Raw genomic sequence first — 25,515 nt, forward strand, 5'->3', positions numbered from 1 at the left:
GTGTGGGAGGAACACCTGGAGAAAATCCATGTGGTCGCAGGGAGGACGAGCTAGCAGGTATATGGAACGAGATGCCAGAGGAAGTGGTAGAGGCAAATACAACAACAATGTTCAAAAGACATTTTAGACAGGTGCTTGGAGAGGAAAGGTTTAGAGGAATATGGGTGGACCCAGGCAAATGGAACTAGCATAGATGGGCATCTTGGTTGGGATGGAAAAAATGGATTGAGGGGTTTGTTTCAGTGCTCATAGGTTCTAGAAGCATAATTAGGCCATTCAGCCCATCAAGTCTACTCCGCCATTCAATCTATCTTTCCCTCACAACCCCATTCTCCTGCAGTTCGCCCATAACTCCTGACACCCTGACTAATCCTGTCAATCTCCTCCTTAAAAATATCGATTGACTTGTCCTCCACAGCTTGTTGGTACACATAATATCAAGTTGGAAAGCAATGTCTATTGAATTCCCGGGTATTTACTTTGAACCACCGATTCTGGTGACATCTTTCCTCATTCAGGATGGACTCAGTGTTTTGTAGTTCCTACATTTTTAGGCCAAATTAATTCATCTGCAGGTGCAAATTTACATGACCCCGTAGGGTGATATATTTTTTGTGCAGGCATTGACAAATGCAGGCATGGGTGACAGTTTGGGTCGAGACCCTTCTTCAGACTGAGAGTCAGGAGAGAGGGAGTCTGCAGATATGGAGGGGTAAGGTGTGAAAATGAAAGATCAAAGCAGCCAATGAGAAGGAAATGTAGAAAGGTTTATTGTTAGCTGAGGCAAAGGTGAAAAGGAGGCATACAATCAGTAAAATTAATCAGTAAAATCAATATCAGGATGTTGTGGTCCTTGTGAGTTGGTCCTTATGAGTATCAGAATCAAGTCACAGATCCAGACTCTGTCCTAAGCTGCAAATGCTACATTGTTGTTGTGCATCTTTTGAAAGGCAGTTTTGTGGTACATTGTGAAAAAGTTTACCCCTTGGCTTCCTATTAAATCTTTTCCTCCCTCACAAACCTAGGTCCTCCAATTCTCAATTCCCCTATTATGGGAAAGAGACTCTGTGCATCTACCCAATCTATTCCTCTCATGATTTTATAAACCTCTGTAAGTTCACCCCTTATTCTCCTGCGCTCCATGGAATAAAGTCCTAGTCTGCTCAACCTCCAGCAGGGTGGTGAAACTGTGGAATTCTTTGCCACAGAAGGCTCTGGAGGCAAAGTCAGTGGATGTATTTAAGGCATTGATAGATAGATTCTTGATTATTACTGGTGTCCGAGGTTATGGGTAGAAGCCAGGAGAATGGGGTTAGGAGGGAGAGATAGATTAGCCATGATTGAATGGCGGAGTAGACTTGATGGGCCGAATGGCCTAATCTCTCTCTCTATAGTTCAGGCCCTCGAGTCCTGGCAACATCCGCATAAATCTTCTCTGCACCCTTTGCAGCTTGACAACATCAAATGTTAACTCTTGAAGCATGCAGCCAGTAACAGTGTAATTCGATGCCATAAATAAGGAAGTGTGTAGTGAATAATGGGCATGTTATCAGTACATTCCTGAATGGGCAATGGTGAATTACGCTTCACATTTCACAGCCATTTCCAGGAGGGCTGTTGAATTTCACCAGCTGCCTCCTATTCGGACTCACCAACATTATTCTGTACATCAGCAAATATGATGCAGCGAAGCTACGAAGATTAATCGCACAAAATATTATAAATGGGGGGGTTAAAATGAACCAAGATGGCATCAGATTTTTTTTTTTCATTTTCATGATTATATTCCATATAGTTTAATATTTTTAAATCAGTTTTCTAATAAAGAGAACTTTGAGACATTCTAAAGAGAAGAACTAAAGAGAAGTTTTTTGGAAACTTTAAAAGAAGTTAAAGATTATTTAACATTAACTTTAAAGTTTAGTTAGCTAATATTTTGTCAATGCATATGATTGCTATGTTGATATTAAAGTTCATTTGATTAATCAGTTACCAGTGGAGAACAAAAAAATATTTAGCATCCCCCTTTCTTCTTAAATTTTATTTTAGTCCCATTTATTAATTTAATCTGAGCTAGTTATAGGTTGTATTGTTATCTTATTCTTGTTACTGGCTTGAAGGGCTGAGTGGACATCTGATCCTATTTTGTTATGTGGTGAGTAGCTCAGGCTTGACAATATCAGGATAGACACAAAATGCTGGAGTAACTCAGCAGGTCAGGCAGCATCTCTGGAGAGAAGGAATGGGTGAAGTTTCGGGTCGAGACCCTTCTTCAGACTGAGAGTCAGGAGAGAGGGAGTCTTGAGAAATGGAGGGGTAAGGTGTGAAAACAAAAGATCAAAGGAGATGGTGATAAGGAAATGTAGATAGACACAAAATGCTGGAGTAACTCAGCGGGACAGGTAGCATCTCTGGATAGAAGGAATGGGTGACATTTCGGGTTGAGAAGAAGGATCTCGGCCCGAAACGTCATCCATTTCTTCTATCCAGAGATGCTTCCTGTCCCGCCGAGTTACTCCAGCATTTTGTGTCTATCTTTGGTGTAAACCAGCATCTGCAGTTCCTTCCTACACATAAAGAAATGTAGATTGGTTCATTGTTAGCCGAGGGGAACGTGACAAGGAGGCATACAATGAGTAAAATTAATTAGTCAGATCAATATCAGAATGTTATTTGAAAGGCAGCAAAATATGGTGACCAACAGCTTGAAGCCATTTACAATGTCAGAAGCTTGCACAATAATAATCTGGTGTTCCTTTCTTTCAGAGGCAGAAAATGTTGCTGCTTCTCACAAGGGCATTGTCCCTCCTTCTGGGATTGGTTTCCCAACTATGGATGTCTCCCAATATGGATCTCACTCATGTAGCTCAATGGCATCCACAATGCTGGCTGGAGAGCACATGAGTGAATATGGCCAAGTGGACAACCGAGAGTTCAAGTACTACCTGGAAGCTGCAAAGCCGCATGCCTCATCTGGCGTAGAAAGCCCAAGGATTGAGATCACGCCATCGCCCGGACTGTTCCACATAGCTCCACATGCAGCCAGCTGCGGAGAGCAAACATATCATTCTCCAACTGCAGGTCCTAGAGTTACATTACCGGTGCCAGGTTCTGAGAACATTCAATACAGGGACCCAAACAGTCCAGCTAGTAGCGCCTCCTCAACAAGTTGGCAATCGTTAGTGAGCCACGAGTCAAGTTGCTCTCACTATGGCATCTCACCTCAGACCTCACCAATAACATCTCCATGTGTCTCACCAAAAAATGGCTCAGAGGAATATCAAGGTCATGGCGTTCACCATTCCCCAAGGACATCTCCTGTCAACTCACCCTCAACTCACATTGAAAACTGGCAGAGCACAAGGTCACCGTCCCCAACACCCCGACCTTCTTCGAGGTCATCATCACCGTGCGGAAAGAGAAGATACTCCTGCGACCGCTCCAGAACTCCTTCTCCACAGACTTCACCAAGAGTCATTTCAAGAGACGAGCCCAGCTTGCACCAGTTTCCCAATTCTGCGTGTCTTGCAGATGCGATGAGCACACTCACCACTGACTCCAACAATGACTTGGGCGAAATGGTCCCATCCAAGGCTCGCATCATGGACCTTACCCCACCATCCTCCCTCAAAGCTGACATGTGTAAAGGAGAAAAGCCTGCTGGCTTCACCACGCTTAATTACTCCGAGTTTTCAACGCCCTGTCAGGATTTGAAGAATGATCTTTATGGCGTTGACCCATTTTTTCTGATGCCTCCTCATCCATTTCAATGGACAAAACCCAAACCTCCATGCAGGTGAGTTTCATTTCATTTTACATCCCAATATCAAAAACAAACAGAAAGATTACTTCACTTGGGCTTCAACTAAAGCCCTCAACAACTGCATAAGAACTCTTTAGACTTCAGAGATACAGTGCAGAAACAGGCCCTGCGGCCCACCGAATCCGTGCCAACTAGCGATCACCTCATACACTTAAACTATCCTACATACTAGGGACAATTTACGATTTTACCGAAGCCAATTAACCTACAAACCTGTATGTCTTTGGAGTGTGGGAGGAAACCGGAGCACCTGGAGAAAACCCACGCGGTCACAGGAAGAACGTGCAAACTCCGTACAGACAGCACCCATAGTCAGGATCGATCCCGGGTCTCTGGAGCCGTAAGGCAGCAACTTTTCGCTGCCTCACAGTGCTGCCCAAACCTTTCATCCTTTTATAAGAATCTTATGATAATATAATTGTACAGCAATGTACAGATTCATTTGATAAATATATTAAAAATTAGAATAGCAATTCCACAATCTCAACAAATTGAAGAGGAAATCTCAGAGTTTAAAATTGAGATGTTGTTGGGATAGTAACATTCAATTATGCATTCATAATGTGTCAGCATATGTAGTTAAACTCATGAAATTAAGGATTTACTGAACAAGGTATTAGTTTTATTTTCATAATCTAGACCAGGTACAGTGGGTAGAGTTGCTGTCTTACAGCACCAGAGACCGTGATTTGATCCTGACTACGGGTGCTGTCAGTACAGAGTTTGTACGTTCTCCCCGTGACCTGCGTGGGTTTTCTCAAAGTACTTTGGTTTCCTCCCACGCTCCAAAGACGTACAGGGTTGAGGCTAATTGGCTTTGGTAAATTCTAAATTGTCCCTAGTGTTTAGGATCGTGTTTGTGTGTGGGGATCGCTGGTCGGCCTGATCTCGGTGGACAGAAGGGCCTGTTTCCGCGCTGTATCTTTCAACTAAACTAAAACAATAGATCAGCAAAAATACCTCTTGGCTTCTCATAACCTACTAGTCACCTCAAATTCTTTACATTGGTGACGAATCGTTTAGATTGGTCATTGTGACACATTATCCTGTGCCACAACATCATGGCATCAAGTCAGTGGTTAATACTGCAAAGATCCAGGTCAATTTTGTTGTGCTATTCCCTGTCTTGATATAATGGCAGTAGTACTAATCCACAGTTATGGTTGTAAGTTATATATTTTTTATTATGCTGTTTGCAGATGGTAAAATGTTAGAGTTGTGGTAATTCAGACAAAAAATCAGTTTCAAGCAGGTAAAACTGCTCTATATAACTGGAATAATGGTGTAAAATGTCCGCAGGTGTGCTTGGATAGCCAGCACACAGGTAAAGGTCACTCATTGCAACTCCTGACTTCGTAATGTGTAGCAATTAGTTACTGAACCAAAAGATGGAAGACAGTGAATTTCAACGCGGGCGGCACGGTGGCGCAGCGATAGAGCTGCTGCCTTACAGCGCTGGAGACCCGGGTTCGATCCCGACTACGGGTGCTCGTCTGTACCCGGAGTTTGTACGTTCTCCCCGTGACCTGCGTGGGTTTTCTCCGAGATCCTCGGTTTCCTCCCACACTCCAAAGACATACAGGTTAGTAGGTTAATTGGGTTGCTTTAAATGTAAATTGTCCCTAGTGTGCGTAGGATAGTGTTAGTGTGCGGGGATTGCTGGTCAGCGTGGACTCGATGGGCCGAAGGGCCTGTTTCCGTGCTGCATCTCTAAACTAAACTAAACTAAACCCGTTCCTTATTACGGTTACTAAAAGGTTGGCTGTAAATTAGGCATAATGAAACAACTAGTTCAAGCATTTAGTTTTCCAATTCTATCTAGACTGTGTACTTTACTGAACTTTACAGAAGTTAATAGATTAAAAATTATTTGAACAGTGTTAAGATAGTTTTATTTGCAGATTTGAAATCATTGACATTTGGGGAGTTATTATTGTTTTTTTAAAGTTGTTTTTAAAATGTAAGGATACAGGGAGGATGGAAGCATACAGAGAAATTCTGAAGTTATTTGGAAAATATTCCCTCCATCCTACAATTTGCTCAGTAGTGTCTTTCTTTGGTGATGTAAATGCAGATTTCCAGTAAAAACCTGCACTGTTTTTATGTCTCATATATTTTCTTTGAAATTGAATCAAATGACTCATTCTGAGTATCCGTGCAGGTGTACCAAAGGGCTGCAACGTTTGGCATTGTGGGCACCATAATTCGCTAGCATTCTCACTTCTGATTCAGAAGGTCATGAGTTCAAATCCTACATCACCATAGATGTGAGCATTTATTCTATCGCATGTCGTCCAGTGAGGGACTGAGCACTGCATTGCACTCTTGCGTTACACTCTTGCATTGCACTCTTGCATCACACTCTTGTTGCATTACACTATTGTAGATGTAACGTTAATCTGCACTCCTGGGTCGATGTGATAGATTGCATGATTCTACTCAAGAAAGAGCAATAGAACTCTTCAGATGCTACAACTAACATCTAACACTCAGCCAATATATTTTTTGGTGTTTGTGGAAGTTTGTCACTTGCAACTTAGCTGTAGTATTTCCTATACTTCTTAGTTCAACGGTACTTTATTGTCACATATATTGAGGTACAGTGATGTTTAATTTTCTATATAGTTCAGTGCACGTATTACGATACATAGGCACTTAGATACATTTTAGATAAGCATCTCAGATACAGTACATGTGTATAGCAGTAGTACATCGAGACAATATACAGAATTGCCAGATTTGGTGCCATTTTCATGTCCCAGTTGGTGTAAGTGCAGGGCTCTTGACCTGACCATGAAGGGCCATTGTCCTGGCTCGTTGCAGGGTCATCCTGGCTAAGGGCAGCCGTGGTGCCCTCCACCATTAGGCCACGTCTGGTCTGTGCACTCAGCCTCTTGGATCGGCGCCATGGCCAGCCGAGCCCCAGGTTTTTGCAGGGCCTCCAGCGGCCCACTCAACCATTAAGGCAGTGCACTGCCTCCCACAGCCGGTCTGCTTACCCCTCTCCATCTGACTCCATCCTCTCAGGGCAGGCGAGCCCGGCTTTCCGAGTGGGTTTCCTGTCCGCGGCGCAGGCCCCTGGTCCACAGTTGGTTAGCCGGGCCTGCTGGTAGGCCTAGTTATCACTTGGAGTGCGGTTGGGAACCTGAAAAAACATATTTACTCAAATGGTGCTGGGACTCTGGTTTTGTTGAGCCACTGGATGCTCTTCCAATAACAGAAAAGATTAAAGGGAAGATTTCCTGAAAGGTTTGGAAGAGTAAATAAGAAGAAACGGTTTACAGATGCAGAAGAATATCGACCACACTGTATGAGAGACAATTGAAAGAAAACATTTTTATTCATAGGATTGCTGCGAACTAAAACGTATTGTCTAAGAAGCTGGAAGAACCAGGTTTAATGGAAACTTTCAAAATATTCAAAGGGAAAAATATTATGGAGAAAGAAATAGGAAGTGGATCCAATTGCTCTTTCGATTGTAAACATAATGGCCTCCAATGCTGCATCATTTTATGCCTCTGTGATCAGATTAGTGACTATACTTTGAAAAGACATCATTTGATCCCTGAGGCGATAAAGGATGTTGCATGAATGTAAATCTAACTTTCCTGGCTGCATTTGTCATCATAGAATTACAGATGTATCACTTCTGAGAGAGTTCAGGATGCTCAAGGACTATTAGTAAGATTGATGATATTCATTAGCAAGAAAAGAAATACTGAAAGATGTTCTGCTTTACCTCCTTTACAAGTAATCCATTTTAAAGCTTGATGCCAACCTAATTATTGTCTTCATGATTCATCTAAGTCCCCAATTATTTTTTTCTGAATAATTAGCCATAATAATATCCTCTAATTTAATGAGCGGCTGTTGGCAGAAATGTAGGCAGCATATTCCATCCATAAAATTTAGGAAAATGATGGAAGGATTTTCTCTTTGAGTCTGAAGAAGGGTCTCGGCCCGAAACGACACCCATTCCCTCTCTCCTAGATGCTGCCAGACCTGCTGAGTTACTCCAGCATTTTGTGATACCTTCTCTTTGAGTAACATTAGCCACATTATGCATCTGGAATTTCCTTTTTTTTGGTAATAATGTTATGCCATCAGATAATCTTTGTTAAATTTCAATGTAGAAACAAAGTATCCTGTGATAACAAGGAACTGTAGATGCTGGTTTATGCAAAAGAACACCAAGTACAGTGGAGAACATGGATAGGTGACGTTTCGGGCAGGACCCTTCTTCAGATTTCTTCAAAATAGACTGTTCTGCTTGGGACAGCATTTATTCCCTGGTTCTGATTACTGAATATGTCTGAAGTTAAAATATTTTAAAAACCCAATCACTTCACTAACAATACAGGAAAATGCGAATGTAAAATAGGCATTAGATAGAGATAATGCTATATCTTGGTTCTATATCTTTATTTATAATTTGATAAAATATGAAGTACACAGTCCCTCACATAATGTCTTCCTGCTTTGCCTGCAGTGTGCTCAACCTTGGGGTGGTAAAATATATTGACTGAAAATGTCTATAAACCAAATTTTTTTTGGCAAGTTGCCAGTTTGGGCCCCACATCTGAGAAAGGATGTGCTGGCATTGGAGAGGGTGCAGAGGAGGTTTACGAGAATGATCCCAGGAATGATTGGGTGAACATATGATGAGCGTTTGACAGCACTGGGCCTGTACTCGCTGGAGTAGGCCAATGAGTGCAGAGCAGAATAACCTAAGTGCATAACACTCTCCTTCACGGGAAAGCATCTTTATTGCAAAGTGAGGTACATTTGTACAACCAAAAGAGGAACCATATCATCACATGGCTTTGGTTGAAAATTGTTTGCGGTTGGGTCAAACTGGGTTGGACTTGTGATTATGAATTTGAAAAGAAATGACAACATTTTAAACAGGAAACAGCCCACTGGAAAAAAAGATTGCTTTGATGCAATGCGCGATGATATAATGTCCACAAAATGGGAGATATTTTAACATCAAATTACTTTTCCATCACAAACTAACTAAAACAAAATGAATACAGTTCAGCAATATTCAGAAACTGTGCTTTAATCTTGTGAAAATGTGATTGAGAAACCAGATTAATGTACAAATTTTAGAATATTTTTTAAATGATCTTTAAATAATATTTCAGTGAATTCAAATCAGACATTTTACTTCATTGACATATAAGATTGCATTTAATTTTGAGATTGCATTGCCTCCTGTGTCAGAAAAACTATCAAGATCACAGTTAAAGGATGTGAAAAATGTGACTGAACATATCACATAGCAGAAAACTTGTAATGTATTGTCTAAGGAAAAGATGAGATCAGATGAGATCAGTCCATGAATACTCAAAGAACGTGGCACATCTTCACTCTTAGGCTTCAAATACACAAGGCATAGTGGTAGAGTTGCTACTTTACAGTGCCAGAGAACCGGGTTCGATCCTGACTAGAAGTGCTGTCTGTCCGGAGTTTGTACGTTCTCCCTGTGACCATGTGGGTTTGCTCCGGATGCTCCGCTTTCCTCCCACACTCCAAAGACGTGCGGGTTTGTAGGTTAATAGGCTTTAGTAAAATTGTAAATTGTCCCTCGCGTGCAGGATAGTGCTAGCGTACGGGGTGATGGACGGTCGCGCGGATTTGGCAGACCGAAGAGCCAGTTTCCGTGCTATATCTCGTAAAGTCTAAAGTATATGAACATGTGTTTAGTTGTTGATGCAAGTAATTATAAAAACTGTGTTTTCTTTTTACAGCATTCCATCTCTGCCTCCTCTGGAGTGGCATCTGCCAAGTTTAACAGAACAATACGAATTGCAGATTGAAGTACAGCCTAAACCGCACCATCGAGCGCACTATGAAACGGAAGGCAGCCGTGGGGCCGTTAAAGCACAAAGCGGTGGTCATCCCATCGTCCAGGTAATGAACATTTATTAATGAAAGATAATTCCACTTGGTACTAGGAATAGAGCTGCTTCTTCAAGCATAATCCTTGCTTACATTGAATACTTAATCAATGAGTGTATTCAAGATAGACCAATACAAGGAGTATTAAAGGATATGCAATGGTTTTGGGTATGTAAATGGTACAACAGTGGCACAGTGTTGCTGCCTCACAATGCCAGAGACCCGGGTTCGATCCTGACCATGGGTGCTGTCCATGCAGAGTTTGTACATTCTCCTCGTGATTGTGTTGGATTTCTCTGGCAGCTCCGGGTTCCTCCCACACTCCAAAGACGTACAAGTTTGTAGGTTGATTGCTTACGGTAAGAATTGTAAATTGTCTCTAGTGTGTAGGATAAGTGCTAGTGTGTGGGGATCGTGGGTTGTTGTGGAATTGGTGGGCTGAAGGGCCTGTTTCTGTGCTGTATCTCTAAACTAAACTAAACTGAGATGTAAGATCTACGATGATCTTCTTGAAGGAGGCTGACTGAGCAAATGAAAAACTATTGCTCCTAATAAAACTGTTCAGAATTTTGATTGAAGTAGAATTAGTTAGTCAATTAGTTTTTGTTTTTATGAATCAGGATTAATTTTGGTGAAAGATCGAGAAACATTGTAAGCAATAGAAATATATTTCTGGGGACTATCGCAATGTTTAAGAAACAGTTAGACAGATACATGAATAGGGCAGGTTTGGAGGGATACGGGCCAAAGGAAGGCAGGTGGGACTAGTGTAGCTGGGACATTTTGGTCGGTGTGGGCAAGTTGGGCCGAAGGGCCTGCTACCATGCTGTATGACTCTGTGACTTTATGATCGGGTGGAACAGGCCCTTCAGCCCACCGAGTCAGCACCGACCCTGTACACTAGCATGATCCTATAAACTGGGGTCAATTTACCAAAGTCAATTAACCTACAAACCTGCACGTCCTCGGGGTGTGGGAGGAAACCAGAGCGCCCAGAGGAAACCTACGCGGTCACAGGGAGAGCGTACAAATTGTGTACAGACAGCACCTGTGGTCAGGATCGAACCTGGATCTCTGGTGCTGTAAGGCAACAACTCTACCGCTGTGCCACTATGCCACCCTGTGAACTTGGAACCCATGAGTGACGATGTGCCATGTTCTTTGAGTATTCATGGACTGATCTCTTCCTTCCCTTAGACAATACATTATAAGTTTTCTGCTATGTGATATTTTCACTGTCACATTTTTCAGCTGGGTTCACATCCTTTAACTGTGATCTGTGGGTTTTCTCGATCTTGAAATTCCTCAATTTCAAAGTCGTAGTCTTCCGCCAAGACAAGGCGTGTGTAATCTTGAATATCCCCGCACTGGTTTTAAGGGAGTGAAGGCAATGTTATTCTTGCACTTATTTATGATAAGTATGATATGATATTTATGATGAGAATAATTTGTTCTCACCGCCTTTCTTTCAAAAGAAAATTGAAGCTGTTGAAGGATAATTACTGAATTACTTCCGTCTAAAACACTTCAGTTTGAGGTCTGAAAATGGGTGGTGATAGAAGGATTATATTTGCTGGTGAAGTGAAGGTGGTGTGATGCACAGACTTGCATCTGTGGAGTGTTGTGGTCAGGGGAAGCAGAGGTAAGATCACGTGTGAAACAGGAAGCTGTGAGTGAAAGAATGAGGAAATAAAACACAAAGTATTCAGGGTAAACACAGAGACACTGAATATAAAGATGCCTGCGAGTGGATTTTAATAATAAATAATGACCCAATTTTTCCCTAGTTCTGCTGTTTATAACTGTCAATGAAAAATCAAATTCAGCACAGGACAGGGTCGGCACAGTGGCGCTGCAGTAGAGTTGCTGCCTTACAGCGACTGAGACCCGGGTTCGATCCTGACTATGGATGTTGTCTGTACGGAGTTTACACGTTCTCCCTGTGACCACGTGGGTTTTCTCCGGGTGCTCCGGTTTTTTCCCACACTCCAAAGACATTCAGGTTTGTAGGTTAATTAGCTTCGGTAAAGATTGTACATTGTGAGTTGTCCCTCGTGTGTAGGATAGTTCAAATATAACAGAAGACATTTTTTTTTGCCTCTCTTCTTCATTTGTGTCCATCATCCATGTTTCAAATGTTACATCACTGTCATCGCCCGTCCTGAAAAAGGCGCAAGCTTTTGCTAGTCACCATGTCTGGGAGCCTTTTGTGCCCTGTTTCTTAAGCACGAGTAGAACGGAATTCTCTGTGGTCTAAATGTTGCATACTTTTGACTTGGTCTTTTGATAAAACGAATATCACACTCAATCACATCTTGGTGAAGAAGCAGAGGTTCCTGAATGTTTGACTTCCTTGTTTATTTTCTCTAGCACTGTTTCTTCTCATACTGGATGTTTCTAGCCTGCGATGCATTTTCAGTCTCTTGTAATTTTTGTTTTAATTTTTGGATCTCGACGATCCACTTCAATTTTTTTAATACTCTGTTAATTCTGTAAAGTTTTCAGCCTACGCGTTGCCTATAACGCAGACAGCAAAAAGGATGTGCCATTGGGCTTAAAGTCATTTAAAGTGTGGGTTGTGCCCATGTCATTGGTGGGAAATGAAAGTTGCCCAAAAGGTGGAAAATCTTTGTCACTTAGTGCTGTGACTTTATAATTGTAACTGTAACATATGATTAACCCTGTCAGAACTGAAATTTCTATTAACCATCAGTGATTAACCATCACTGGAACACATGCATTTTCTTCATAGAACATTTGCAGATTTTATTAGGTGATCTTGTTTTAACTCAATTTCACCCACTTCCCCTCTTCCCCATAAGTGTGGAGATTATTTTGGAATGTAAATCCCATGAACTCTCCTTGGATAAAGGCAAACAGGGCAGCACGATGGCGTAGTGGTAGAGTTGCTGACATTCAACGGCAGAGACCCAGGTTCGATTATGACCACAGGTGCTGTCTGTAGGGAGTTTGCACGCTCTCCCCATGACCACGTGGGTTTTCCCCGGGTGCTCCGGTTTCCTCCCACACTCCAAAGACATGCAGGCTTGTAGGTTAATTGGCTTCGGTAAAGGTTGTAAATTGTCCCTATTGTGTAGGATAGTGCTAACATACGGGGATCGCTGGTCAGTGTGGATTCAGTGGACTGAAGGGCCTGTTTATGCATTGTATCTCTCAACTAACTAAACTAAAAAATCCTGAAGATAATCAGCAGTTCAGGCAGTATCTGTGAAGAAAGAAAATGGGTCAACGTTCAGATTAATGACATTACAACACAAATTCTGAGGAAGGGTCTCGACCCAAAACGTCACCCATTTCTTCTATCCAGAGATGCTGCTCCCCCCCCCCCCCCCCCACCTCTGCTGAGTTATTCCAGCATTTTGTGTCTATTTACTTGAAACTTTAACTCTTTCCAGATCTGCCTGACCTGCTGACTATTTCCAGCATGTTCTATCTGTATTTCCGATTTCTATAGTTTATTGCTTTACCACCTACCTGAGCTTTGCTTTATTCCTGGAGGAACTTAACGATATGTGTCAGCAGTAGGTCCTGTCATGGTGGGGAAGAAATGCTGGATGTCCAAGCCAAGTCGAACTATGGCCTCATTTGACTTTGATACACGTGTATTTTCCTGCTGGAGTGAGAGTTGTAGGAAATAAAGAGCAGAGACCTGGGATGGAACAAAATAGCGCCCACCTAGAATGACTCATTCCACATTTTTCCAGTTCTTGAAAATGGAAATGAATTTCCTGCACCTTTCCTCATGTTTGGATTAGTTCATAATGAATTGTTTAAACCGATGCTTCCGGTTAGCCTCAATAATTGATTACACCTGCAAAACTAATCCAAAATAAACTCTAGCTTTTATATGAAATATAGATTTTGTAATTCATTTCCTCCCTTTATTTTTTTTTCTCTCTTGCTCTCCATGCTTGTCAAAAATTCGGAACCATGACCAGTGCCAAAAAAACTCCACTACAACTACAAACCACATGCTGATCAATATGGAGGACTAGCTTAGTTTAGTTTTATAACAATCACGTGTACCGAGGTACAGTGAAAAGCTTTTTTGTTGCGTGCTCTCCAGTCAGCAGAAAGGCTATATATGATTACAATGAAGCCATCTACAGTGTACAGATACAGGATAAAGGGAATAACGTTTAATGTGAGATAAAGTCCAGGTAAGGTTCCGTTAAAGTTGTCTGAGGGTCTCCATAGATGATAGGTCAGGACAGCTCTCTAGTTGGTTCAGTTGCCTGAAAGAGGCCGGGAAACTAATCCCAAAACCATGAATCCCAAATCAGTTTTCTTTCTTTCCTGAACAAAATATCTGAGTTTCATTGATGGTTTCTAGCAGGGTCAAGCTACACTTCGGGAATTTTTCCTGGAGTGATTCTATATATTATTTCGGCTGACGTAAATCTGTTTTGGCGCCTTTATAATCCACGTCAGACCATCTTAAAAGGATCTTTTTATTATTCTAACAATGAATGAGTTAAAATCAAAGTGATTTATGCAGCATCCACCTGATTATCCTTTTAATCCTCAATAGCTTTTCACTAACAAAGTTTAATGAAAGAATAACATGTCTCACAAAATGTCAGACAAGAAGCAAGGGACTATTATACTTGGATTTCATGAAATAAGAGAGGAAGTTATTATTGGGACCTTGCTCCCAGGGAGTTAATTTGATCAAAGGATATTCATTGACAAATGTCGGCAGAAAATGGCTCCTTTGAAGCTTTGTGAATATTGTCACCATTGCTGGGTTTGTTTTACAGACACTACTCACAGCAGATTCTTGCAAATAATGGACATGAATTTTGACAGTTGTAAATCAGGGGCATTGGGTACTTTGAGGCTGTATAGAAGGTAAATAGCCAATAATGCATTTCACTCTCTCCAAATTTTATTTTCAATTATACATCATTAAAATAAATAGCACAGCTCCATGTAATTTGTAGCCCCAGTGCTTGAGACTTTAAAGATACAGCATGGAAATAGGCCCTTCAGTCCACCGAGTCCACGCCGACCAGTGATCACCCCGTACACTAGCACTATCCTAGACACGAGGGACAATGTACAATTTTGTCACAATTCTCCCCAATCTCCTGTGAATTGTTCCAACTCCACCATCTTGCCTCCTCTCACTCCGAATACACCCAGAGGCCATTGTAGTGGATATCTTACATTAATTTCAGTGATTGAATCCACTACAATATGAAATATGATTAGTCATTAACTAAACTGAAGGAAGGTTTAACTATTGAAGCAGGAGGAACCACAGACCCTTTCAGCTTTACATGGAATTAAAAACAAAAATAAATTGAATACTTTAATGCTTTACGAGAATTGTATGATTGTTCGATCGTTAAATTAAGAACTGATGATATTTTATTTTTAATTATTTCAAATGACAGTACTGACATTGTTCAGATATTGAACTTGAGAATTAAAGGGCCTGTCCCACTTAGGCGATTTTTTAGGCGACTGCCAGCGACTGTCAAAGTCGGAGCAGATCGCCAAAGTTTTCTTTTGCCCTACAACAATGACCACGACAATGCCATGTCAGGCGAAATTCCCACACTGTCAATGCTTCTCCAGCGTCCTGTAACAAGGCATAAACTGGATTTACTTCCAGTTTACTAATAGCTGTATTGAAAACATTAATTTTTAAAGTGGTTGTTCCAGTGATGCTTGGTTTTTAAGTAACCCATACAAGATGTTATAGTTCAAAACTCTCAAGTACTTACTGACTTGTCAGTGATCTCAGCGAAAATTAGGACGCTGGAGAAGCATTGACAGTGTGGGAATTTTGCGATGTTTCCGAAGACGGTGTAATCTCCACCTGACTCGGCATTGTCGTGGTCATTGTCGTCGGGTAAAAGAAAAGTTCGGCGATCTGCTACGACTTTGACAGTCGCCGGCAGTCGCCTTAAAATCGCCTAATGTGGGACAGGCCCTTAACTTTCACCTAATAGAGCAGAGAGCCACCTTTTCTGAAGGTCTGCGCCTTCAATTTACATGCTCAGTGCTCTGTGGTACTTGAGTCCACAGCCTTCCATTCAAAAGCCAAAATGCTACCAGCTGAACCTTGGTTGATGAAGGTTTAGTTTAGTTTAGAGATACAGCATGGAAACAGATCCTTCGGCCCACCAAGTCCATGCTGATCACCGATCACCCTTTCCAAAAAGTTCTAATATGTTTACAAATGGAGGACATGATGACAATTATTTCCAATGTCTGAATTTTCATGATTGGATAAGAAAACAGGCAATATCTTTTTAATACGAGTGTAAGATTCAGGAGTAGCTTTCAAAACAGATTTAGAAAATTGCTTGAAGTTGTCAGATATGGCTAATGAGCCAAGGAGTAGGATTTGATTCTTTACTCTTTGAAAGAGCTAGCACAGAATCAATTAGCTGAATGGCCTCCTCTGCTGTACTATTTTCTGAATCTTATTAATTTCAACTTTTAAACAATTATTGTGGGATACAACTAACATTGTAATTAGAAATTTGGGTACTAAAAGCCAATAATTTGTTAGAATACTGCAATTCTGTAATAAAAAGGACTTAAAATCAAATGCTTTAGGAAAACGTGCACAATTATATAATTAGAGTTTTCACATTCAGAGAGTTGATAATTATATATGTAGAATTAATTAATGATCATCATTGCAATTAAAATGCACACTCATGGAGGAGTAAGCTTTAAAACTGTGTCAAATTTATAATGCCAGGTGTATAAAGTGCAAGCCACATTTACTTTGTAGATTCCTAAAAAATCAGGAACTGCTTTGCCCCTCTGTCAGCATACTATTGAATGGTCCTTCCATTCGTTAGGGTACAGTCCAAATTTTCCATCCTACCTCATTGTGGACATTGAACTTTTTCTCTGGAACTGTTACATTTCATTGCTGAAGAACTATATTCTGCATCCTGGTATTTTCCTCATTGCTCTACTTGTGTTCACAATTCGTATTATCTGATTTGAATGGGCAGCACACAAACAAAAGCTTGCCACTGTACCTCGTTAAACATGGCAATATTAAACATAATTAATTGCAGAGTTAAGGAACAAGGATCAAGAAGTGAGACTAACTAAATGACTCTTATGAGGTTATATGAGGTTATCCACTTTTGCGGCAAGAACAGGAAAGCAGAGTATTACCTGAATGGTGACCGATTGGGAGAAGGGGAGATGCAACGTGACCTGGGTGTCATGGTGCACCAGTCATTGAAAGCAAGCATGCAGGTGCAGCAGGCAGTGAAGAAAGCGAATGGTATGTTGGCATTCATAGCAAGAGGATTTGAGTTTAGGAGCAGGGAGGTTCTGCTGCAGTTGTACAGGGCCTTGGTGAGACCGCACCTGGAGTATTGTGTGCAGTTTTGGTCTCCTAACCTGAGGAAAGACGTTCTTGCCTTAGAGGGAGTACAGAGAAGGTTCACCAGATTGATCCCTGGGATGGCGGGACTTTCATATGAGGAAAGACTGGATAGACTGGGCTTGTACTCGCTGGAATTTAGAAGACTGAGGGGGGATCTTATAGAAACATATAAAATTCTTAAGGGGTTGGAGAGGCTAGATGCGGGAAGATTGTTCCCGATGTTGGGGGAGTCCAGAACCAGGGGTCACAGCTTAAGGATAAGGGGGAAGTCTTTTAGGACCGAGATGAGAAAACATTTCTTCACACAGAGAGTGGTGAGTCTGTGGAATTCTCTGCCACAGAAGGTAGTTGAGGCCAGTTCATTGGCTATATTTAAGAGGGAGTTAGATGTGGCCCTTTTTGCTAAAGTGATCAGGGGGTATGGAGAGAAGGCAGGTACAGGCTACTGAGCTGGATGATCAGCCATGATCATATTGAATGGCGGTGCAGGCTCGAAGGGCCGAATGGCCTACTCCTGCACCTATTTTCTATGTTTCTATGTTTCTTGGAAGAGGAGTTATAGATTTGAATCGTCACGTGGATATTCTCCATGATGCCTTCAGACAATTGTGCACAACTCAATTGAATGTTTTGCATACACATCTCTCTACTAATCATTTTCTTGCTGTTTTCCAATAAACAACACTGTTTTCTTAACTCCTGACTTAAGAAGCAAATTATACAGAGATGTTCCTTTTGCAATGGTGCACAAAATGATCAAAGCACAAAATCTTCATGTCTTCTCCTTTTAACGAGATGTGCAAATGAAATGTGAGGAAAACTTGCAATGTAGTGTTTTTTTTACAACAGCCACATTTTCTTGTCCTCTTCTGACGTTTATGGACATTTCTGGGGTACTGGTGTACTTGTGGTCTCTACTTGAATCTCCAGCAGACGAGGCTTGATTGGCATAGCCCAATTCTACTTTGGTATGTGTAGCTGTACGTAGGCAGTGATTCCATTGTGGGCCCCAGAGAGAAAAAAAAATACAGATGTTAGCTGATGCAGGAAGCATTGATTATTGTTGACTTGAGCGAAAATCAGGCAGAAGGAAACATCTTCATCTACAGGTGAATCCGCTCCTTATTCCTTTCTGGTAGTTGGGGAATGCCAGGTTGTGATTGTACTGCCCTTTTGCCCTTTTGTGACCTTCCCCAGTAGCCTATTGCCGGGGCAGAATTTGAACTCATAGGCTGTGCGCGTTAGCTTTAATTTAGGCTTGTCTCATTTTTTGATGACTCATTTAAATAAACTGCTAATCTTTACATCATCTACACTTCCTCATCTCTTAAAAGTCTGGATCATGTTCCTCTCAATCTTGGTTCCCTCCGATGGAAATGGTGCAACAGTTCATATTTCTCTTTCGAAGTGGTGCTTTATGTGTCTAAATTGACCTAGTTCCTCTTCCTTAAACAGGTCCCTCATCTAACAAGTCAGTCCTTGAACATTAGTAAACCCTTATCAACATTTCTTTGATATTCACATGAATAACCATATTCATGTTGTTAATTCATTTCCAATTTTTTACATTTAGATTCATTTCCATTATTTTTTAAAAGGAGACTATTTACTTTTAAAGTTTAAATTGCTATCTCCAAGTTACTGAAGTGTCAGGGACATTTATATTTGAACCTTCCCTATTTAACACTTGCCCTGTCTGGAATTAGATAGATAATAAACATAGACGATAGAAAATAGAACAGTATTACACAGGAACAGGCTCTTTGGCCCACAATGTCCATGCCGAACACAATGCCAGGTGAAACTAATCTCCTCTGCCTGCACGTGAAACATATCCCTCCATTCCCGGCATATCCATGTGCCTATAAAAGCCTCTTACATGCTACTAAGATACCACTGAGTTAAATGTTGCATGTCTAAAATGGTTTGCATGGCTCCTGGGTTTTGTTTCATAACCTACTTGATGTAGACCAATATACAAAGTCAGGTTCAGCTAACTTTAGAAGGGTTCTACTAAGATCATCCTGCTTTCTTTATATATTGAAACTCTGGACATATACTTCTCAGGGCTTTCTGACTTCTTATTATACCAGTGGGCAATACACCTCTGTAGTAGTGTTGGTTTGACACCATATTGCATATTCAGATAGTGATTCATTTAAATGTCTTCTACCAAAGTAAATATTGTTTGAATCCCACTTTAGCTGTTTGAGAAATGAGGTTCAATTTTTGAAAAATAAGCTGAATCTCAACAGCCAGCACCTATAAAAATGGCAATTAAGCTACCAGAATTTCATATTTGTCCAATTATTTTGTCGAAGGGCTTCAGGGAAGCAAGTAGACCACTTTTACCAAGTCTGGTCTGAATCCCATCTCAGTTTCATTTCAAGATAGTTGAATCTTGGTCACGTGATCTTGCAAATCACCCGGTTGTATAAAAAAAATCCCACCAGCCTAACAAACTCAAGGTAATGCAAGGTGAGCATTGTTGTTGAATCAGGTCCTAAATTCTTTCAGAGGGATATGTGGGAGTTGCCAAGGAAGGCGGAGAACAAGCTACAGATTACATTTAATGAAGAATTGATAGTTTAAACAGACAGTTTCTGTGCCAGAACTTGCTGAGGAAGGAAATGAGCAGGTAAACTAGATTGCCTGAGGCCTTTTCAATTAAAGTTTGAATGATGAGATATATTTCCAATTAAACGCAACCATCTGGAATGCAGCTGAACTCCTGGTGTTCACATTTTGTATGAAAGCCCCTTGCACTAGGGTTGTCTAAACAAGCTCAGATGACATGTGAAAACAAATCAGAATATTGGCCCTTATTAGCAGAAACCTAACAAACATTGAAAGTATTTATTTTATTGATAGGGGTCACTCTATTTATTTCCATTCTGCTTGTGGTGAGATACATCTGAGAGCAATCTCCAAAAGAGACCAGTGTGATTAAGCATGCAATAGTTAAGGCTACATTAGATGCCATTCACAGCAGAAAACACAACTCTACCTTAAGTAATGGAGAACCATTACAAATTAAGAGTAACGGAGAAAATCACGAGAAAAGTTAATGGAATTGAATAAGTGATAAACGGTACAGAATGGGACCGAATACATTGCATACAGCAGGCTGGAATTATCATGATTTTTGTTTCCTAAATGCTCCTCCGCTCTGTTGATAAGTCAGTGAGTCTCATGACACTTTGAAAATACTTTTTTAAATCATGGAAACTTTGAGACAATCCTTGAGGCATTTTCTCTTTCCTCTTGGATATCTCTTGTCTTGATGAAGGTTGGAGTATTGTTGGTCCTGGGCATTATGTGGTCTGTTCGGTGGAGCTGATTGTGTGTAATTCAAGCTTCGATGCCAGAGATGTTGGCCTGAGAGAGAGTGCTGACGTTGGTTCATTTATCCTGCAAATGGATCAGTACCAAAGCTTTCTTACACATTTTGTTGAATTCACCACATTGCTACGTTCAAGGTACTTGATGAGGTCTTGGAATTTCTAAAGATCTGTTGTTTTAAAAAACAGCAATGAAATTAAGAGTTTTCTTGCATTGCAATGCAAAACTGTCCCAACCTATCTTCACTTCTGTGTAGAAGCCTGTGAGGATTTAATGCAGTCTTATCTTAAATACACCAACTTAAGTTATCTTGTTTCTCCCCAGCTGCACGGATACATGGAAAACAAGCCTTTGAGCCTGCAGATATTTATTGGAACGGCTGATGAAAGACTCCTGAGGCCACATGCCTTTTACCAAGTCCACCGTATCACCGGCAAAACAGTCTCCACCACCAGCTACGAGAAAATCTGTGGCAATACCAAAGTTCTGGAAATCCCTCTTCTGCCAGAGAACAACATGAAAGCAGTGTAAGAATATTACTTTAATTAAAGTATTAGCAGTATATAACCTATGTTTAAAATATGTTGTTAAATATTACTCCCAAGGAGATTGAGTGTGTAGGAAGGAACTGCAGATGCTGGTTTACACCGAAGATCGGTGACGTTTCAGGTCGAGACCTTTCTTTTTCACCACTGCTTGGTCATCGGTGCCGGCTCTGATTTGGCCTGTACCTTTTCATACTTTTAGTTTCCCTCTCCCCTGATTCTCAGTCTGAAGAAGGATCTCGACCCGAAACACCTATTCCTTTTCTCCAGTGATGCAGCCTGACCCACTGAGTTGCTCCAGCATTTTGTGTCTATCTGAAGAGATCAAGTTGGGGAACAGCTTTGCACTGTTGTTGTTCCTTAACATTGAACAATTTGGTTAAATCCAATCGAGAGCGATGAATTGAAAGCTTCCTGGCAGCTGCTGTAAAGGACCTGGGCAGATCGTACCTATCAGGCTCAAGCTAATTTAACATTGCACTGCATTGAATGCGTCGGTTGACATATTTGCCTGATTTCAGCTCTCTGTGTGTTAGCAAAGTAATTAAATTGTTTACTCTGTCAATTTGTTTCTCAAAAATGTTTAAATCATTTTGATGAAAGTAATGCATTTCTGCTACTGCACTGCTGATTTTGATTTATAATCTGGGGAGTTAAATTACACGCTGATGCAACTAGAATTTGTTTTTCTGAGATTAGCATTGTGGTGAGTTGTTGAGTCATGGTGTCAGATCTTTATATCTGCACCATGCCTTGCCTGAACCTGGCCTGCTCAATTTAGACTTTTGTTGCTTAAACTTTAACCTGTTCACTCCCAAGTATTTTTTCACCATTGGCCAGGACCCCAGTATACTTGGGGGTGGCACTGAACAGGTTAAAAATGGCCCATTCCCTAGTACTTGACATCTTGCTTGTTATTTCCTAATTTCATCTGAAATATGAATTGTAAGAAAATCTTTTCTGCTTTGGCTGAGCGTTTTTGTTCTGCATACTTCTATGTGTATTTTCCTTTCATCTTTAAACGTTTACTTACACAATGTTTGCACACTTGTTGAAATAGTGACCAGCAAAGACATGATTTTCCTCCGGGGTTTTTTTGGGTGCTTGAGGGGAATTTCATCAAACCAGTCAAGTGTAGCTTCTCTATCGGATTTTGGAATGTTAAGAATATTGGTGGAAAGTACTCTGTATTAGTTGAATTGTTAACTTTAGTTTAGTTTAGTTTATGGTCACGTGTACCAAGGTACAGTGAAAAGCATTTGTTGAGTGCTAACCAGCCAATGGAAAAACTAGACATGATTACAATCAAGCTGTTCACAGTGTTCAGATACACGATGAAGACAATAATGTTTATTGCAAGATAAAGTTGAAGAAGTATTTGGAAGTTTGCTTTTATCATTATGGAGCACAGGCACCGTGCACAGTGTAGGATTAGTAATCTAATTTTCATGCTCCAAAAATATTTTTGCACTGGCTTCTGTACTTGTTAGAAGAAAAGTCTAAGAAAACACCATGGTGAAAATTACCTGATTATACCACTACCCCAAACTTGTGGTGACACTTAAAAGTTTGTACAGTTTCCATTCAGACCATCTCCCCACATTCCCTTTGCCTACTTGCCATTCCAGGGACAACATTTAAAGAATGTCATTCACTTGACCTGATCTTAAATTCTATATAAAGATTAATACCAAAAGTGCACAAGGGCAGCTTATAATGGCACAACCTGGAAACACAAAATCATTTTCCACTATCTTGTTTGTATGGAGTTATCCAAATGCAGCTTTGAGTTGCTGTTGTAGTAAAATTGCATAACAGACTACAACTTTTCCACGTTGAGGTCAATAAATATTGGGGATGTTTGTCTTATACTGTGAAACAGCAACTTGCACTGTGTCTCTTCCTGCCTACAAGCTTTCAGTTGTCGATGCTGAACTTGGAGTAGCTGCACTGAACTGTTCAGTGTTACACAGAAAACACCTTGTGGAGTAGTCTGAGGAATGCTAATGCATTCTTCCTTGCACTACTTGATTATGTCCCCTGGCAGGTTCACTCCTGAGTAACATGGAGAGAGATTCATAGATTGGATCTTTCAAGAGAAACTGGACAAGATGGAGGAAGTTTAGTCGCCGTCTTGTAAGCTCCATGCATTTAATTGGTAAAGGTCACCAGTGCTTTACTTTTGAGATACAGCGTGGAAACAGGCCCTTCGACCCACTGAGTCCATGCTGACCAATGACCGCCCCGCACACTAGCACTATCCTACACACTAGGGACAATTTACATTTTACAGAAGCCAATTAACCTACAAACCTGTACGTCTTTGGAATGTGAGAGGAAACGGAGCACAGAGGTCAGGATCAAACCCAAGTCTAAGGCAGCAACTCTACAGCTGTGCCACTGTGCTGCCCCTATCTTACCTTTACATGCTTGAGGTTTACTGATATCATTTCAATTTCTCATTCCAGGAAGGCAATGTGGTCCCTACTTGTCAAATTAAAGTTCTGCTTTTGTGAATTTCTTGTTTAGTTTTGGAGATCCTTGGGTTTGGGTTGGGTTTCTGCACATGTTTACTGTCATTGACTCAGAGGAAGACCCTTTAAGTCTCTTGCATATGGAAACAAAACTCTTTATTGGTTATTTGGCCAAAATATACATTGTTATGACAGACACGGTTCTTTAAAATAAATTAGATGCTGTTTGTTATCCATGTCTATCCTTCCCAGCAAGTTTTGCCTGTTCGCATTACAGCGTTTGACTCAACATAGGTCTCCCATTGAATCTATGACAGTACCTGACCTTAAGTAACTAAGTAAGTTAGTCAGTTCACATTGGGCATGTGAATTGGACATGGCTGGATACAGTATATCAAAATTCAATTGAAATCAATTAAAGTCACACAGAGGAGGCCAAAACTCTTTAAACTAAGCTGAGAGAGTTGTCATTATCTTTAAAAAAAAGATTTGACAGAGGTTGATTTTAATCTGATTTGCTCTGTGTTCTTGCATCTACAAATCTCTAGCTGGTAAATAGAATATGGTTGTATTTTACACGAGATCTTTATAAAAATGTTTTCAGTCAGTACAGGGCATTGGTGAGGCCGAATCTGGAGTATGGTGTGCAGTTCTGGTCGCCAAATTATAGGAAGGATGTCGACAAAATGGAGAGGGTACAGAGGAGATTTACTAGAATGTTGCCTGGGTTTCAGCACTTAGGCTACAGAGAGAGGTTGAATAGGTTGGGTCTTTATTCTTTGGAGTGTAGAAGGTTGAGGGGGGACTTGATAGAGGTTTTTAAAATTTTGAGAGGGACGGACAGAGTTGACGTGGGAAGGCTTTTCCCTTTGAGAGTGGGGAAGATTCCAACAAGGAGACATAGCTTCAGAATTGAGGGACAAAGGTTTAGGGGTAACATGAGGGGGAACTTCTTTACTCAGAGGGTTGTGGCTGTATGGAATGGGCTTCCGGTGGAAGTGGTGGAGGCTGGCTCGATTTTATTATTTAAGAGTAAATTGGATAGGTATATGGATAAGAGGGAATTGGAGGGTTATGGTCTGAGTGCAGGTAGATGAGACTAGGTCAGGGAGAATGGTCGGCGTGGACTGGTAGGGCCGGACAGGCCTGTTTCCATGCTGTAGTTGTTATATGTTATATGTTATATGTTATAACAAGCAACAGCTGCGAAATGCAATGTCCCTCTTGTTGGCAATATTTTATAACTATAAAAGAAAATCTCATTGCTCACATTTAAAAAATGGTAATAAATAGTGACTGGGAGTCTTGTCAGATTGACTGAAATGGAATAGATAGAGCAGAGCAGAACATTGCACTTGATAATCTGTTGGCAGAGTTATTGGGCATTTAGTCTTAATGAGTGAACTGTAATGCTTTCCAGTTACCCTTGAGCAGGACGTCCTGGTTCAATGGACTCCATATGGGAGGTAGGGATGTCAGCAGTCGCCAAGTTGTTAATTTGATTTCGGATCATATCTAAAACCAGTAACAGCCCACTCCAGACAACCAGCATCACCTTCACAATATAAAACTGCGAATATAAACTGTCACATTAAAAAAACCCATTCATTTCAATCACTCCGCCCTTTACCTTAGGCACATATACTGCCAGATCTCTTTAATCATGCACACTATTTCAAACTGTGCCATTTTGTCCATATCATCTCTCCTTACTTTTTCTGCTGAAATGTATCACAACACACTTCCCCGTATGAAATGATTGACATTTATTTGCTCCCATCTTTGCCATCTTGCATTTTCTCTCTATCCTCATGTTTCCCACACTTTTAGATTGTGTGTCATTAGCAAATTTAGCAATTTTACATGGATACCCAGGTCTAAGTCTTAAATATAGGTCAGAATAAGCAGTGGCCCTAGCTCCAACCCCTGGGAACACTACCAATTTCCTAATCACACTGTTACTGGCTCTTTAATTTCACAGCCCTCTATTTCACTGATAATGCGGTCCATACCCTGCTTCGAGTTTGATGTTGTTAT

The 25,515-nt window shown here is 40.9% G+C and overlaps 1 protein-coding gene across 1 annotated transcript in view; it reads left to right on the forward strand.

Moving 5' to 3' along the window:
• nfatc2a (nuclear factor of activated T cells 2a) overlaps positions 1-25,515 on the forward strand; it is a 105,777-nt gene that overhangs the window by 1,906 nt on the left and 78,356 nt on the right. Inside the window, exons 2-4 of the mRNA XM_078419336.1 lie at positions 2,767-3,796; positions 9,577-9,739; positions 20,784-20,986. Coding sequence (XP_078275462.1) covers positions 2,767-3,796; positions 9,577-9,739; positions 20,784-20,986 — 1,396 coding nt within the window. The remainder of the gene's footprint in view (positions 1-2,766; positions 3,797-9,576; positions 9,740-20,783; positions 20,987-25,515) is intronic.

The sequence above is a fragment of the Rhinoraja longicauda genome, chromosome 22 (genome assembly GCF_053455715.1).
Source record: "Rhinoraja longicauda isolate Sanriku21f chromosome 22, sRhiLon1.1, whole genome shotgun sequence".
Classification (NCBI taxonomy): domain Eukaryota; kingdom Metazoa; phylum Chordata; class Chondrichthyes; order Rajiformes; family Arhynchobatidae; genus Rhinoraja; species Rhinoraja longicauda.